The sequence below is a fragment of the Ictalurus punctatus genome, chromosome 15 (genome assembly GCF_001660625.3).
Source record: "Ictalurus punctatus breed USDA103 chromosome 15, Coco_2.0, whole genome shotgun sequence".
NCBI lineage: Eukaryota > Metazoa > Chordata > Actinopteri > Siluriformes > Ictaluridae > Ictalurus > Ictalurus punctatus.
In genome coordinates this window covers 15,417,738-15,431,169 of record NC_030430.2, presented here as the reverse complement: position 1 = coordinate 15,431,169, position 13,432 = coordinate 15,417,738, and the positions used below count along the sequence as shown (strand labels likewise).

Here is a 13,432-nt window from a genome sequence, read left to right as displayed (position 1 = left end):
ACATACCATAATTTAAAGCTCAATAGCATTTGAAGGGAATGACTTACAGTCACACAACCAACTGTAAAGTGTTCGACTAGGTGTCAAGTATGACGCACACCTTTTAGATTTTTGATATTTAACTCTACAAAGCAGGAACCAAAAAAGTGCATAAAGGGGGTCAAAATGACCCCTATTGGATTGAATGGTTTTCGTCAAAAAAAAAAAAAAAGATGTCCTATTAATGAAATAATTAAAAGAACTGATGATCCATGAATGTTTTTATATTTCAAACATTTTTATTTGTTTTCTTTTAATTTTTTTTATGTACATATTTAGATTGTGGATGGGATTTATTATAAGATAAACTCTTTGTTTTTCTTTATGTTGTACATTTTAATGAGGAAATCCAACCTGCATGACAAACACGCCACAGCTGTACCAGTCTTGTTGTGTGGAATGGTTAATTTGTCCTCCATTCCATTTTATATCCACCCAGTCACATTTACTGAGACAGTTTCTTCTCATATTGTAGTACTCTCTAGGCAGTGTAAATAAAGAAAATCATGAACATTCTTCATGTAAATAACCTATTTATTTGTTAATTCTTTGTTGAGTCTAAATGTAGAGAAAGGTGACAAATCAATTGCTTCTCTCCTACAATGAAGGGTTTGTTTCCCAGCTCATAGGGTATTTTCCCGATCACACCCCCACTCTTCTATCCTATATTGCCTTGTCAATTTTCTACTATCCCTAACCAAATAAAGCAAAAAAGCCCCCAAAACCAATAAAAACACATTCTTGTGATATAAACTACTTTGAGGTTCATCTTTTTAACCATATGTTTACCAAATGTTAGTACAAAATCCAAACAATAAATGTTGTGAATCTTTTTTATTTAAGAGACCCACTTTGTTAGTCAATTTAAATGAATGTTCTGCATTGTGCTCTCCGTTCTCTTTACAAGCCATATAAATATAATTATATTATTAGAAAAGCATTATCCATTTTGCTTTAGTGCATAAAACACAAAATGTCTGGAAACAAGTGTGTTAAGCGAGTCAAAAAAAATTTAGCAGTTAAGGCTCTGGGTTACTGATTGGAAGGTTGGGGATTCAAGCCCCAGCACTGCCAAGCTGCCACTGTTGGGCCCTTGAGCAAGGCACTTAACCCTCTCTGCTCCAGGGGCACTGTGTCATGGCTGACCCTGCGCTCTGACCCCAACTTCCTAACTTGCTGGGGTATGCGAGGAAAAGAATTTCACTGTGCTGTAATGTATATGTGACCAATAAAGGCTCATTATTATTACTATTATTACAAATCAAAATGATTTACAGGATAACATTAAGCATTAAAACATTATTGCCTACTAATTTCCTATATATGTAGTATATGGTAATTATTATCTTTACATATATCACTCACTTTACACTTAATAATTATTGTGAAATGCTTGCTACTTATAGTAAAAGTTAATAAGTACAATTATTGTAAGGATTTGACAGCATTAAAAAAAAAACTCATGAGAAGACTAGTATACTTACACAGTGTAAAAGACTCAAAGCCTTTCATTTTATTCTTATGAAAATAATGGTTAAGGAACCAGAGATCTGCAAGATATATGCCAAGTCTCTGGAACACCAACAGGAGGGATAGAACATAATCTTTTCAAAATATATTTCTAAATTTTTACATTTTCAAGATGATACTGGAGAGCTTTGGTCCAAAATAATTTTTTTTGTTTAATTTATTAAAGATCCTGTGATAGAAAAGGACACAGCATGTCATTCACCATTCAATACCCTGTGACAAGAAAACACGTCAAAAAGAAGTGGACCTCTTTACACTAGGGGCTAAGCAGTCATGCTTTTTTTTTTCTTTCTTTTTTTTTCTTTTTTTTTTCTAATTTGTAATATATAATATAAAAGGATACCAGACACCATACCAGACACCTAGATGAACACTTTACAGTTGGTTGTGTGACTGTAAGTCATTCCCTTTAAATGCTATTGCGCTTTAAATTGTGATATATTTTGTGTATGGGCCCATTCTGTAGTGAAATACATCGCAATTTTATATATGATTTAATAGTTTATTTTGTTAAATATCAAAAATCTAAAAGGTGTGTGTGTGTGTTATAGCTGATTCTCAGATGAACCTTTTACAGTTAGCTATGTGACTATAAGTCGTTCCCTTCAAATGTTATTGAAGTTACAAACTTGTAAGTTGTCGTATGTAACTTTATGTAACTTTAGAGATGGTCTTCTAACTTTAGAGACTTAATTTTTGCATATCTGCGAATATCGAAAGTCCAAAGTCAAACCAACTTTATGCCAGTACATACGTCATGGCAGTATATCATTACTTATTATTTTATAAAGAGCCTAAAACCTCTTTTGGTCACCATGAGCCTTTTAGTCTCCACCAGGTGTCATTATTAGTCCTGTTACACAAAAGCACCTATAAAACAACCTGCATATATGAAGCGCCATAAGTTTGACTGATTACTGATTTAGCTAAAGCAGAGTGACCTAAAGATCACAAAGAAGAGAATGTTCCTCTGTGACAAAATTTTACCATCCCAGCCTACTACCATGTACTAGGACACCTGTTAAGAACTCTGGAGGGGTTGGTTTGACGTATTTTCCTGTGTCACATTTCTGAGAATTTTTTTTTCACTTCACCACCACATAAAGTTTCAGGTCCTCAATACTAAACATCCTGTTAGTAGTAGTCTTTTTGTGGAAGAGCAGTTTAGTGAAATCGGCAGTAGCTGTGAACGTCTGAGGCTACTATGTAGCAAAATTCAATTATTTGCCTACCTTTTGGTTATTTTATTTATTTCTGTACATTTTATTTGGTCAAATGTGCATTCTGAAGTTCAAGTTTCTGTTCATGGATATTTTAAAACTCATTTGCCCATGACCATGTCAGCAGCGTTTATGGTGAGTAACCACATACTTATGAATGTGAATTTATTAGTTACTTACAGTTACCTACTGCCTGCATATTAAATGATAAATACTCTTAAAACACATAAAGAATATTAAATACTAGTAAAAATGTACTTGTATTTTAATTAGTTTTGTATCGTAATTGCATGTTCGTATGTAATTGCAAGCTGATAGTTATTGCATTAGTTTATTACATACTTAATTCCACAGTTACCATAGGTCTGTTACTCTTTAGTTACAAAAGCTCATTATAACATAGCTAACCCACAGGCCAACATTTGTTTTAACTGGAGTGTCTCTTCTCTGAAATTCATTGAAGAACACTGGTTTATGAAAAGCTAAAGAGCTTGTCTAATACTTAAGGCAGGGACACCTTGTCTAATTCTTAAGGCAGGGACACCCAACCCCATTCCAGTTGTATCATCACTCTGAGTTTAGTCTAGTTCCAGATCAGTGCTAGAATGATCATTTCTAAGGCTTTACAGCTTCAGAAATGGGGTACAGACATCAGTAGAAACTTTACATGATATCTATCCAGCTAGTATGGTCATGTAAATGTGCTCAGAAGCTGAGATAAACTAAACACACTGCCAGTTATCCAGTGATGCATCTTAATTAAGTATTAAAAACCCCACATAATATAACCGTTCTAGATGGTTTGTTTACAATTGCGTTTGTCTACAAGTTGAATAAGTGTGATATTGGGAGACTATTTGGAAATTACAATTAATTTTATTCAAGTAAAAATGGTTCTACAAATCTGTGATTTTGTAATTAAGTATGATTACAGTTCTAGAGAAAATTCTACAGTTTACAGTTCTACAGAATATATTCTATTTTCATGCTGTTGCGATTTGCTCATCTGTTTCTGACTTCCTTTAATTGAGAAAGCATGATACAGATTAAAGATATCCAAAATTGTGCAGATCATTAATTTTGTACTGTAACAAATGGTAAAACTGTAAAGAAGTAAATATTGGTCAAGGTAATCAGCCTTAAGTGGATCATTGTTCTATGTGATATTTGTTTGTACTCCAGGTACTTGCTCTGATCGCAGCCTCTCTGTGCCACAGTGGAGACTGTTCAGATTGTTTGAAACCCTTGCTTGATAATCAGATGTTTAGCACAACTAAATGTTTGGCAGGTAAACAAAGTTTCTCCTTTTGAAATGGAAAGATTATTAAAAATTGTGTTGTTTTCAGCATTTTATTTTGGCTTCCTTCAAACTAAGTTGTGCACTTTTGTGCCAAATGTTTTAAATTGGGTCAGTGTCATTAATTTCAATCTTGTAATGCTAATGATGATTCAGTTGGAACCCTGGAAGTGGAGGCCTTTACCAAAGTGTCTGCTTGCTGCATGTTGCTTTGCTGAGTCAATTTCTTCATGATTAGCAATTGTACTGTGTGTATTCATACACTACATGGCCAAAAGTTGGAGACATTTGACTATCACACCCATACGTGGGTCTTCCCCAAATGATTGCCACAAAGTTGGAAGCACAGAGTGTATAGGGTGTCTTTATATGCTGTAGCATTACAATTTCCCTTCACTGGAACTAAGTTGAATGGCCTGGACAGACCCCTGACCGCAACACCATTGAACACCTTTGTAATACTGAATGCACCCCAGACCTTCTTACCTGACATCAGTGCACAACCTCACTAATGCTCTTGTGGCTAAATAGAGAAATCCCCACAGCCACACTCCAAAATCTAGTGGAAAGCCTTTCCAGAAGAGTGGAGGTTATTATAACAGCAACAAGGAATACATCTGGAATGGGATGTTCAGAAATCATCTATGGGTGTGATGTTCATGTATCCACAAACTTTGGCCATATCATGTAAGCAGTAATTTTAAAGTTTATCATTAAAGCATTAAGATGAAGCATAAGTAATGAATAAAACACAATAGGGCATTATGTTATAGGAAAATAATGAACGATGTAGTGGTGTGATGTGACCCAGGTTACTGTTCCCACCCCAAAACTGATCAGTTTCCATTTACAGCATATTCTGAAGTGTTTTATTCCACAACAATTGGAAAATGATAAAAAATGTTGACAAATATGATTGAATTAATTATGAATTATGAATGAATGAAATGTTCTACTTTTAATGTTGTGGAACATCCAAGTTAATAAGACAAAAAATGCTGCTTTTTATGTTACCAAGAAACCAGAGAATGCAAGTTCTCTATCGGGAAAATGGATGATTACAATGCGCTGACACTTTCTAATGTGCTGAGATTCCTCCCATCAATGTTAATTAAACATCTCCTTACAGAAAGCTTTACCATATAACCAATTATACACTTTTGTCTGTAAAATAACAGCACATTTGTAAAGGTCTGTTTATTATTATGCTTAGATGAACATCTGCCATATAAGTCCCTGTAAATGTTGTTACTATAAAAGTTAGTATACTAGAATGATCAAATTAATATAAACCTGTGACTTGAATAACAGCCAGCTCTAATGTCAAGCTGTGCTAAATTAACCAACACCTTCTGTCCAATAGGCATTGAGAATTCAACAGTTCTGTTTTATATGTAAGATGAATGCACTTCAAACCACTTGAAGTTTGTACTACTATTGTAATGCCTTGTAGAGTACATATAAATGTGTTGCTCTTGCGGAACCTGATGCAATTCTGACTTTTCAGGTTATTTCAGAAAAGGAATATGCAAAACAAATTCAAGTCAGTTACTCTGTGAGAAATGCGGAAAGGGCAAATACGTAGATGGTGATAATATAATGAATGACTGCTTACCTTGCAGTGTTTGCAGATTTGGTGAGTAAAATTAATCATCATTTTAAAATTCAGTCTTAAATTAGATTTATTATGCAGTGCCCCCCACTAATATTGGAACCCTGGTATTGATAAATATGAGCAAATAAGGCTGTGAAAATTTGTCTTTATTGTTTAACCTTTTGATCTTTTATTATAATAATTCGCGAAAAATACTCTGTGCTCATGGATATCAAACAATTGCAAACACAACACAGGTTTATAGAAAAAAAAATCTTTGTTAAATATAGGTGTGCAACAATTATTGGCACCCTTTTAGTCAATACATTGTGCTACCTCCCTTTACCAAGATAACAGCTCTGAGTCTTCTCCTATAATGTCTGATAAGTTTGAAGAATACATGGCAAGGGATCTGAGACCATTCCTCCATACGGAATCTCTCCAGATCCTTCACATTTTGATGTCCTTGCTGGTGGACTCTCCTCTTCAGTTCACCCCACAGGTTTTCTATGGGTTTCAAGTCAGGGGACTGGGATGGCAATGGCAGGACCTTGATTTTTTGGTCAGTAAACCATTTTTGTCTTGATTTTGATGTATGTTTTGGATCATTGTCCTGCTGGAAGATCCAAACATGGCCCATTTTAAGCTTTCTGGCAGAGGTAGCAGGTTTTCATTTACTATCTGTTGAGTCCATGATGCCATGTATCGTAACAAACTGTCCAGGTCCTCTGGCAGAAAAATAGCCCCAAATTATTAAAAACCCACCACCATATTTAACCCTGGGCATGAGGTACTTGGGCATGTGAACCAAGGGCATGAGACAAATGGATACCTCTCTGTGTGCGCCAAAACCACCTCTGGTGTTTAGTGCCAAAAAGCTATATTTTGGTTTCATCGGACCATAAAGCCTGATCCTATTTGAAGTTCCAGTAGTGTCTGGCAAACTGAAGATGTTTGAGTTTGTTTTTGGATGAGAGTAGAGGCTTTTTTCTTAAAACCCTTTTCTTAAAACAACTTGAGGTGATGTACGTGACTTCTGATTGTAGTTTTGGAGACTTTATGACCCCAAGACGCAAGTAACTTCTACAATTCTCCAGCTGTGATCCTTGGAGATATTTTGGTCACTTGAATCATCCTCTTCACAGTGTGTTGAGACAAAATAGACACACATCCTCTTTCACATTGATTCATAACATTTCCAGTTGACTGAGACTTCTTAATTATTGCCCTAATGGTGGAAATGGGCGTTTTTAATGCTTTTTATATTTTCTTATAGCCACACCTGTTGTGTGAAGCTCAACAACCTTTTGTTGCACATCACAGCTATATTCCTTGGTGTTACCCATTGTTATGAATGACTAAGGGAATTTGGCCTATGTGTTACCTCATATTCATAACCCCGTGAAACAGGAAATCATGGTTGAACAATTTTCTGTTCCTAGTCACCCAAGTGGACTAAAAAATTTAAAATATCAATGGGAATATACTTCAAATATATTTTTCTTATATGAATTCATAGGGGTGCCGATAATTGTTGCACACCTATATTTAACAATGATCTTTTTAAATAAACCTGTGTTGTGTTTGCAATTATTTGATATCCATTAGAGCAGAGTATTTTTGTGATTTTTTTGAACAAACAATCAAAAGCTTAAATAATAATGACAATTTTTCACAGCCTTCTTTGCTCATAATTACCAAGGGTGCCAATAGTAGTGGAGGGCACTGTATATATTATAGAATTAAATATATTTAAATTATATCTTTGTGTAATGTAAAGTTTGAAAAAGATCTCTTGATTTACAGATGAGATTGCTAAGAGTGAATGTACAAATCTAAAGGACCGGGAATGCGTCTGCAAAGATGGGCTTTACCGTTCATCTGACAATTGGTGTATAAACTGTACGAAATGCACAAACCGTAGCGTGTGTAAGTAAAATCTAGTATCAAATCAACCATGTGCCATTGTATGTACCTTTATTTTTTTTTTATATCAATATAAAATAATAAAAAAAAATGCTGATTTTAAGCACAACGGACTGTTTGCAAGCTGTAAATGTCTGGAATCCAATGTATACCCTATACTGCTAATCAAATCAAATGTTTTTCAACACTAGGAAGTTATGTTTTATTACAGTTTAATCACTATCATTGCTACAGAAAAAGCATAATGATACAGAACAGCAATTAAATGAGGAAACCTAAATCTTTGTGGAACTTTGTGGTTGCTCTCAGATCCAAATGAGTCGATATATTTACTAAAGGATTTATCAAATGCAGGGGCACTTGAAAAACACTAGTAAACAGTGCTATTATTAACTGTAATACATATATGTGTGGTGTGCCTAAAATGCTTAATTACAGTGATAAGATTTTGGTCATTTCCAGTTAGATTAGCTCAAGAATGTTTCAATAGAATAACGACATTTCTCAATTTACTAAAGATTTATTTAAAGAAAAAATAATATAAAACATATACCTGCTCATTGGTTAAAATTGCAACACATTTAAACACAAATGCTTCAAAAACCAGTAGCTGCCAATGAAATTATAATTATAATGATATGTTGTCTTAAAATATTATGAGAATGCATTTTTAAACTGTTCATGTCTCACTGTACTTCAGGCCCTGAATGTAAAAAATTGACTTGTGTGCATGGCCGATTCTTGGATCAAAAGGGGAAATGCCAATTATGTGCTGAGTAAGAGATGCTATTTTCCTGTAGAATGGCTTTTTTGCTTCTTGTTTTAAGATTTTTAGGAACCGTGGTGACTATTGTCTAAGCATTTGATGATTAATTGTGAGTTTTAGAATTCAGCCAATGTTTATTTAGGCCTGATAACCAACAACCACAATAAGAAAAAAAAAACTCAAGAAACTTAGTGAAAATAGTTTCATATTCTGTTTGATTCTTCAAAGTGAAATGTGGTAGAATTTAGGTTAGTGGGTTGTTGGTTTCCTGTATACAGGAGTGAACATCTTTGTCAGAATTTCCTGCCATTTTACAGAGATCTGCTAATCAGCTCTCCTGAAGAAATGTCAGAAACATAATATGTCTGAAATACACTCAGTGGCCACGTCATTACACCTACTCTGCAGATGTACTTAAAAGAGAGCAAGAACTGTTTACAGTTAACTGTAATTCACATTTTTTGGTGCTACTATTGAAGCCAGGTGACTGGCTTTCTGTCTCTTTATACTTATGTATAAAGTTGTTTGTTCATGTTGATTTCTTTCTCTTATTGTTATCACAGTCACAGTTGCTTGGATAAATCCTGTGAATCCTTTTGTAAATCAGGTAATTAAAAATAACACACATGTACACTGTCTGACAAACACTTTTCACCAATTCCTCATATATTCATGTGCTCTTTAGACTACAGTATTCTGACTGTATACAATGTATTCGCAGACATCAAGGTATTATGTTATAGTTGAAGTTTTGTCTTGTTTTAGTGCCAGTTCCTACCACAACATGGATTTTGGTACTTGTGATCACCCTGCCTATTGTGGTCCTGCTCGGACTTTTTGCTCTTTTTCGCTTCGATTTTGAAGCCTGTATGAGGAGACCATTTTGCTGCTGGGTTCATATAAAGAATGTGAATAAAAGACCTGGTCATAATGGAGTTCCACCAAACACGCCAACTTTACCTGGTAAATGACCTGTTTCTTGTCTGATGGTTTGGATATTTTGCAATGGGAATACATCATCACATGCATATTGTATGTGTTTGCCAAGTGTCTTGTACATGTTGTTATAATTTATAGACATAGTCGGTAAAAAGTGTTCATGTTTCCATTTTTTTTTTCAACAGAACAGCCTGGGGACCAGCTGAATGTTAATTTGCCATTGGTTTGTATTACCTTCCATGAATGATGTACAAATGACTGTTTTAGTGTGTTTGAAATTAATCTAAGCAAACAAACAAACAAAAAATTATTTCTCTGCTTTTTAAAGAGCATTGTCCTTGGAAGCACAGTGAAAGATCCAGGGACCAGAGACAAACAAAGACATCTGGACTTGGACTGGACCGGACAAAGCACAACTCCCCTTATTATAAATGGGGATATAAAAGGCATAGTAACTATATTTTATAATTAAGTACTATGAAATTATTTTTTCCTCAACAGGACTTGTCGAGGAGTGGCTTTTCATTTATTGTTGATGCAAAAGGTCAATTTCTATACAATTATTTAGAAAACCTTACTTAACCTTTACCTATTGAGAAAATGAACAAGCAAACATAATTATTGCTATCAACTGTGAGGTTATTCAATCTGACCCACACTATATGTCACGTATCTTTAAATAATATCAATGAATAGTATATTTATTTACTAATTTAGTAGAGGACAGTGAATTTACTTATTTATATTGATTATATTTATGCCCGTAAAAAAGAGCATTTTGGATTTTTTCCTTTTGCAAAAAGGAAGTTACTAAATAAGCTTACTTTCTGTACTGCGAGTTATAAACCACCTTTTAAGATGAAGACATTACATAAGATGTGTGGCATAACAAGAAGTCTGCACAACAACTGGGGCTAATTTTCAAAGAGTTTTTAAACAACCCTCCAGCTTGTTTTTTTTTTTTTGTATTTTAATTATATATATATATATATATATATATATATATATATATATATATATATATATATATATATATATATATATATATGTATACATGGAAGTGTACCTAAGTGAACTACTGCAGATTTAACGGCAAATGTCAACCCAAATATCGAATTGATTTCGTTTTTACTGTCTTTCTTTATAGTAAATTTTCTTCATATTATTCATTATTTTTGGAAGCATTTGAGAGCTTTACAGAAATTTGCTAGACGTTTGTTAGTACAAGATGTTTGCACATCGCTGTATATATAATTAGCATTCTCTAGGTGTTGTATGTTCCCCTAATATACCATGCATTTTCTATAACAGATATCTTGTTCTTAGGATAAGAATGATGGGTTGGCTAATTTAGGTGCTTTATGGTACCGCACTAGGTCAGTTTTGGTATATTGAATTAAAAGCATCTTTATTTAGACTTGACCAATACTTGACCAATTTGCTTTATAGTGAACAGAAATAATGTTTACTCTCAATCTCAAAACTGATGATTCTGAAAGCTCTTTAAAAAAAAATAATGTCAAACTGAGAGAGTGTATGAGAAACCCAGCCTTTCCTAACACCTCTGAGCCTTATCCTTTTGCCAATCAGGTGGGTGTTTGTGACCATGTCAGCTATGCTGAAGGCTCAGTGATGAAAGTGAGTGATATGAGGACTATGCTGAAGTTGCTCAATCAGATAGAAGAGTGCAGCATAAGTGTATGCTTTATGTCTCAAACACTTCCTGTGGACTCCCTTCACTGGCAAATTATCAGCTCTAAATTAAATTTCTGTAGAAACTCATGAAGTCTTTTCTCATACACAGATAAAGACTGCCAGAAAATTAGTAGTATTACTGCATGTTGTTATGAGTTGCATTCTGACATGTCATCTTGGTTAAAAAGGCTTGATGATAGTTGCATTCTTCTAGACACTGTATTGGGATACTAAAATGCAAAGTCAGTTGCCAACTAGTTTGGCTAGGAGAAGTATCTGAATGACACAATCAGGGTTTGTTGAATTTTTGGCTGAAATGTAGCTGTACCTGCATTTACTTTGTTATTCATTTTTCCAACATAAATCCTACATTTCAATTTTGAGACGGTTTAAAGGTATATAATCAACATTCTTTTAAATTCTATTGCTCCTCTGAGGTAATAAAAATTAAATATATTCATCTTACTGCAGTAAATATGGCTTTTTTTTTTTTTTTTTTTTTTTGCTGTAATGGATTAGAGCTAACAGATTGCATCTTGACAAATGATCATTATAGGTATTTCTCAGCTGTCATGAGCACAAGCATTCCATACATCACTATACTTCAACAACTGTTCATGTTTTTTCACCAGGGCTGACCAGGCATGAGCCGGAGAAGGAGATGTGGCCAGCCCCAGTGCTCTACACCATCATCAAACAGGTTCCTGTGCGGCGCTGGAAGGAGTTTTTACGGTTGCTTTCTTTATCAGACGATCAAATGGAGAGAGTGGAGCTGGAGGCAAGAGGCTCCTATCTAGAACTGCAGTATCAGATGCTGCGTCTCTGGAGCCAGATGAATGGCGCTTGCCTGGAGAACATCTACTCTACACTACATTCTATGGACCTGTCAGGGTGTGCAGAGGATCTGCAGGAGAAGCTGCAGCTCTTGCAGGAGACCTTAGTCTAAATGAGTCTGGGAATACTTTGAATACCTCTCAGCAGGCCCTATGCTTTAGTGGTCTCAAGTACTCCGAATCTGAATGTCTGAGACAGTTGGAACAGTTTATTTGTGTAAACTGCACTTGTACAACCTACAAGAACCATTGATCAAACACAGGTTTCACAGTGTATTATAGGAATGAAATGAATAAGAAGCTGCATTGTGCTGCTTATACTTTTGAAATAATGTATTCTTGATTTGTTTTATCTGAAATGTATTATAAAGTGCACATAAAGTATATAAAGAGACAATTATACTTAACTATACATTATACTTTCCACAAGTATTGGGGCAGCACTCCATGGGGACAAATTGAAGCTAGTCTGTGTGACGGCATAAAGGTTCATCTAAGTACAGGAGTTAAAATGCCAGTGGTTTAAGATATATAATGTTATTGTTTGCCATATACCAAGGGGTTCTTTTGGGTACTCTGTGGTGTGTGTGTGTGGGTATTGTGCGTATATGTGTGTGTGTGTGTGTATGTGTGTATGTATATATATATATATATATATATATATATATATATATATATATATATATATATATATATATATATATATATATATATGTATGTACGCACACATACATATATATAAAACCACTTCAGTCTGAACTGTAGGTTTTAAAAACCATTCCGTGTTTTACATCCGCTGCCACAAATGGTGGGTTGAGGGTGAAGTACAGTATTATGTGACATTTATGAAAGTCACGCTGGCACTTTACGTGCATTTCTTATGATATTCATTTGCGGTCATGTTACCTTTGGTATTTTTGTGTCTAACCTTCTACTTGCAAGTGTTCTTTAATTTGTGTACAATAAATGTCATGTAGCTTATATGTATGTGTGTGTGTGTGTGTGTGTGTGTGTGTGTGTGTGTGTGTGTGTGTGTGTGTGTGTGTGTATGTGTATTTAATGGTAACAAAAACAGGAAAGATTTCAGGAAATATGACCATTAACACCTGTTCTCATGAAAAAGGGTAATTCAGATTTGTTTAGAGAAATTAAAGCTATTGGATATGATACATCATTAATCTAACAGGTGTTCCACAGTTATTACCAGCAAAATTACTTTTTTGGCTATGTTATGTTAAATGTCTCCTGTCTGAATGTTTTAATCAGTTATGACTTTGTGTGATGTCACTGAGTAGAACTCCCCAGCAGCAAAAGTCCAGTCACAAAGGACTAAATGGATACTGGGCAATGTGGTTACTCACAGCATGAAAGGAATTCCCCTACATTTTTCTGAAGATTGCTATCATGTACAATAACATGTACTTTGTATGCATCTTCCATTCACAGCCTACATTTCTCATTAGCGCCGCTAAAGCGCATGCGCGAAGCGGAACACTTTTCCATTCGCCTTTTGATGTGACGTCCGTCCAGGAGTCACGCTGTCGGTCTCAGTGACGCATTTCAGTACAGCATTTCCACTCTCATTGTCTTTTT

At 34.7% G+C, this 13,432-nt stretch overlaps 1 protein-coding gene across 1 annotated transcript; it reads left to right on the top strand.

The window, feature by feature from the left end:
- The first annotated feature begins 2,692 nt into the window (after positions 1-2,692).
- On the top strand, positions 2,693-12,896 carry si:ch211-112c15.8 (tumor necrosis factor receptor superfamily member 1A). Its single transcript, XM_017488195.3, has 10 exons — positions 2,693-2,924; positions 3,972-4,077; positions 5,594-5,722; positions 7,487-7,609; positions 8,307-8,382; positions 8,936-8,979; positions 9,138-9,335; positions 9,497-9,534; positions 9,640-9,757; positions 11,639-12,896. Exons 1-10 carry the CDS (start codon positions 2,901-2,903, stop codon positions 11,950-11,952), a joined length of 1,170 nt encoding a protein of 389 aa, XP_017343684.1. The 5' UTR covers positions 2,693-2,900; the 3' UTR covers positions 11,953-12,896.
- The last annotated feature ends 536 nt before the right edge of the window (positions 12,897-13,432 follow it).

What these genes read in the sequence shown, in the direction of transcription:
- si:ch211-112c15.8 (XM_017488195.3), top strand. Translation starts at nt 2,901, where the DNA reads ATGACCATGTCAGCAGCGTTTATG. An exon ending in CACAACTAAATGTTTGGCAG is followed by an intron (nt 4,078 to 5,593) that starts GTAAACAAAGTT and finishes CTGACTTTTCAG; the next exon opens with GTTATTTCAGAAAAGGAATA. An exon ending in TTGCAGTGTTTGCAGATTTG is followed by an intron (nt 5,723 to 7,486) that starts GTGAGTAAAATT and finishes CTTGATTTACAG; the next exon opens with ATGAGATTGCTAAGAGTGAA.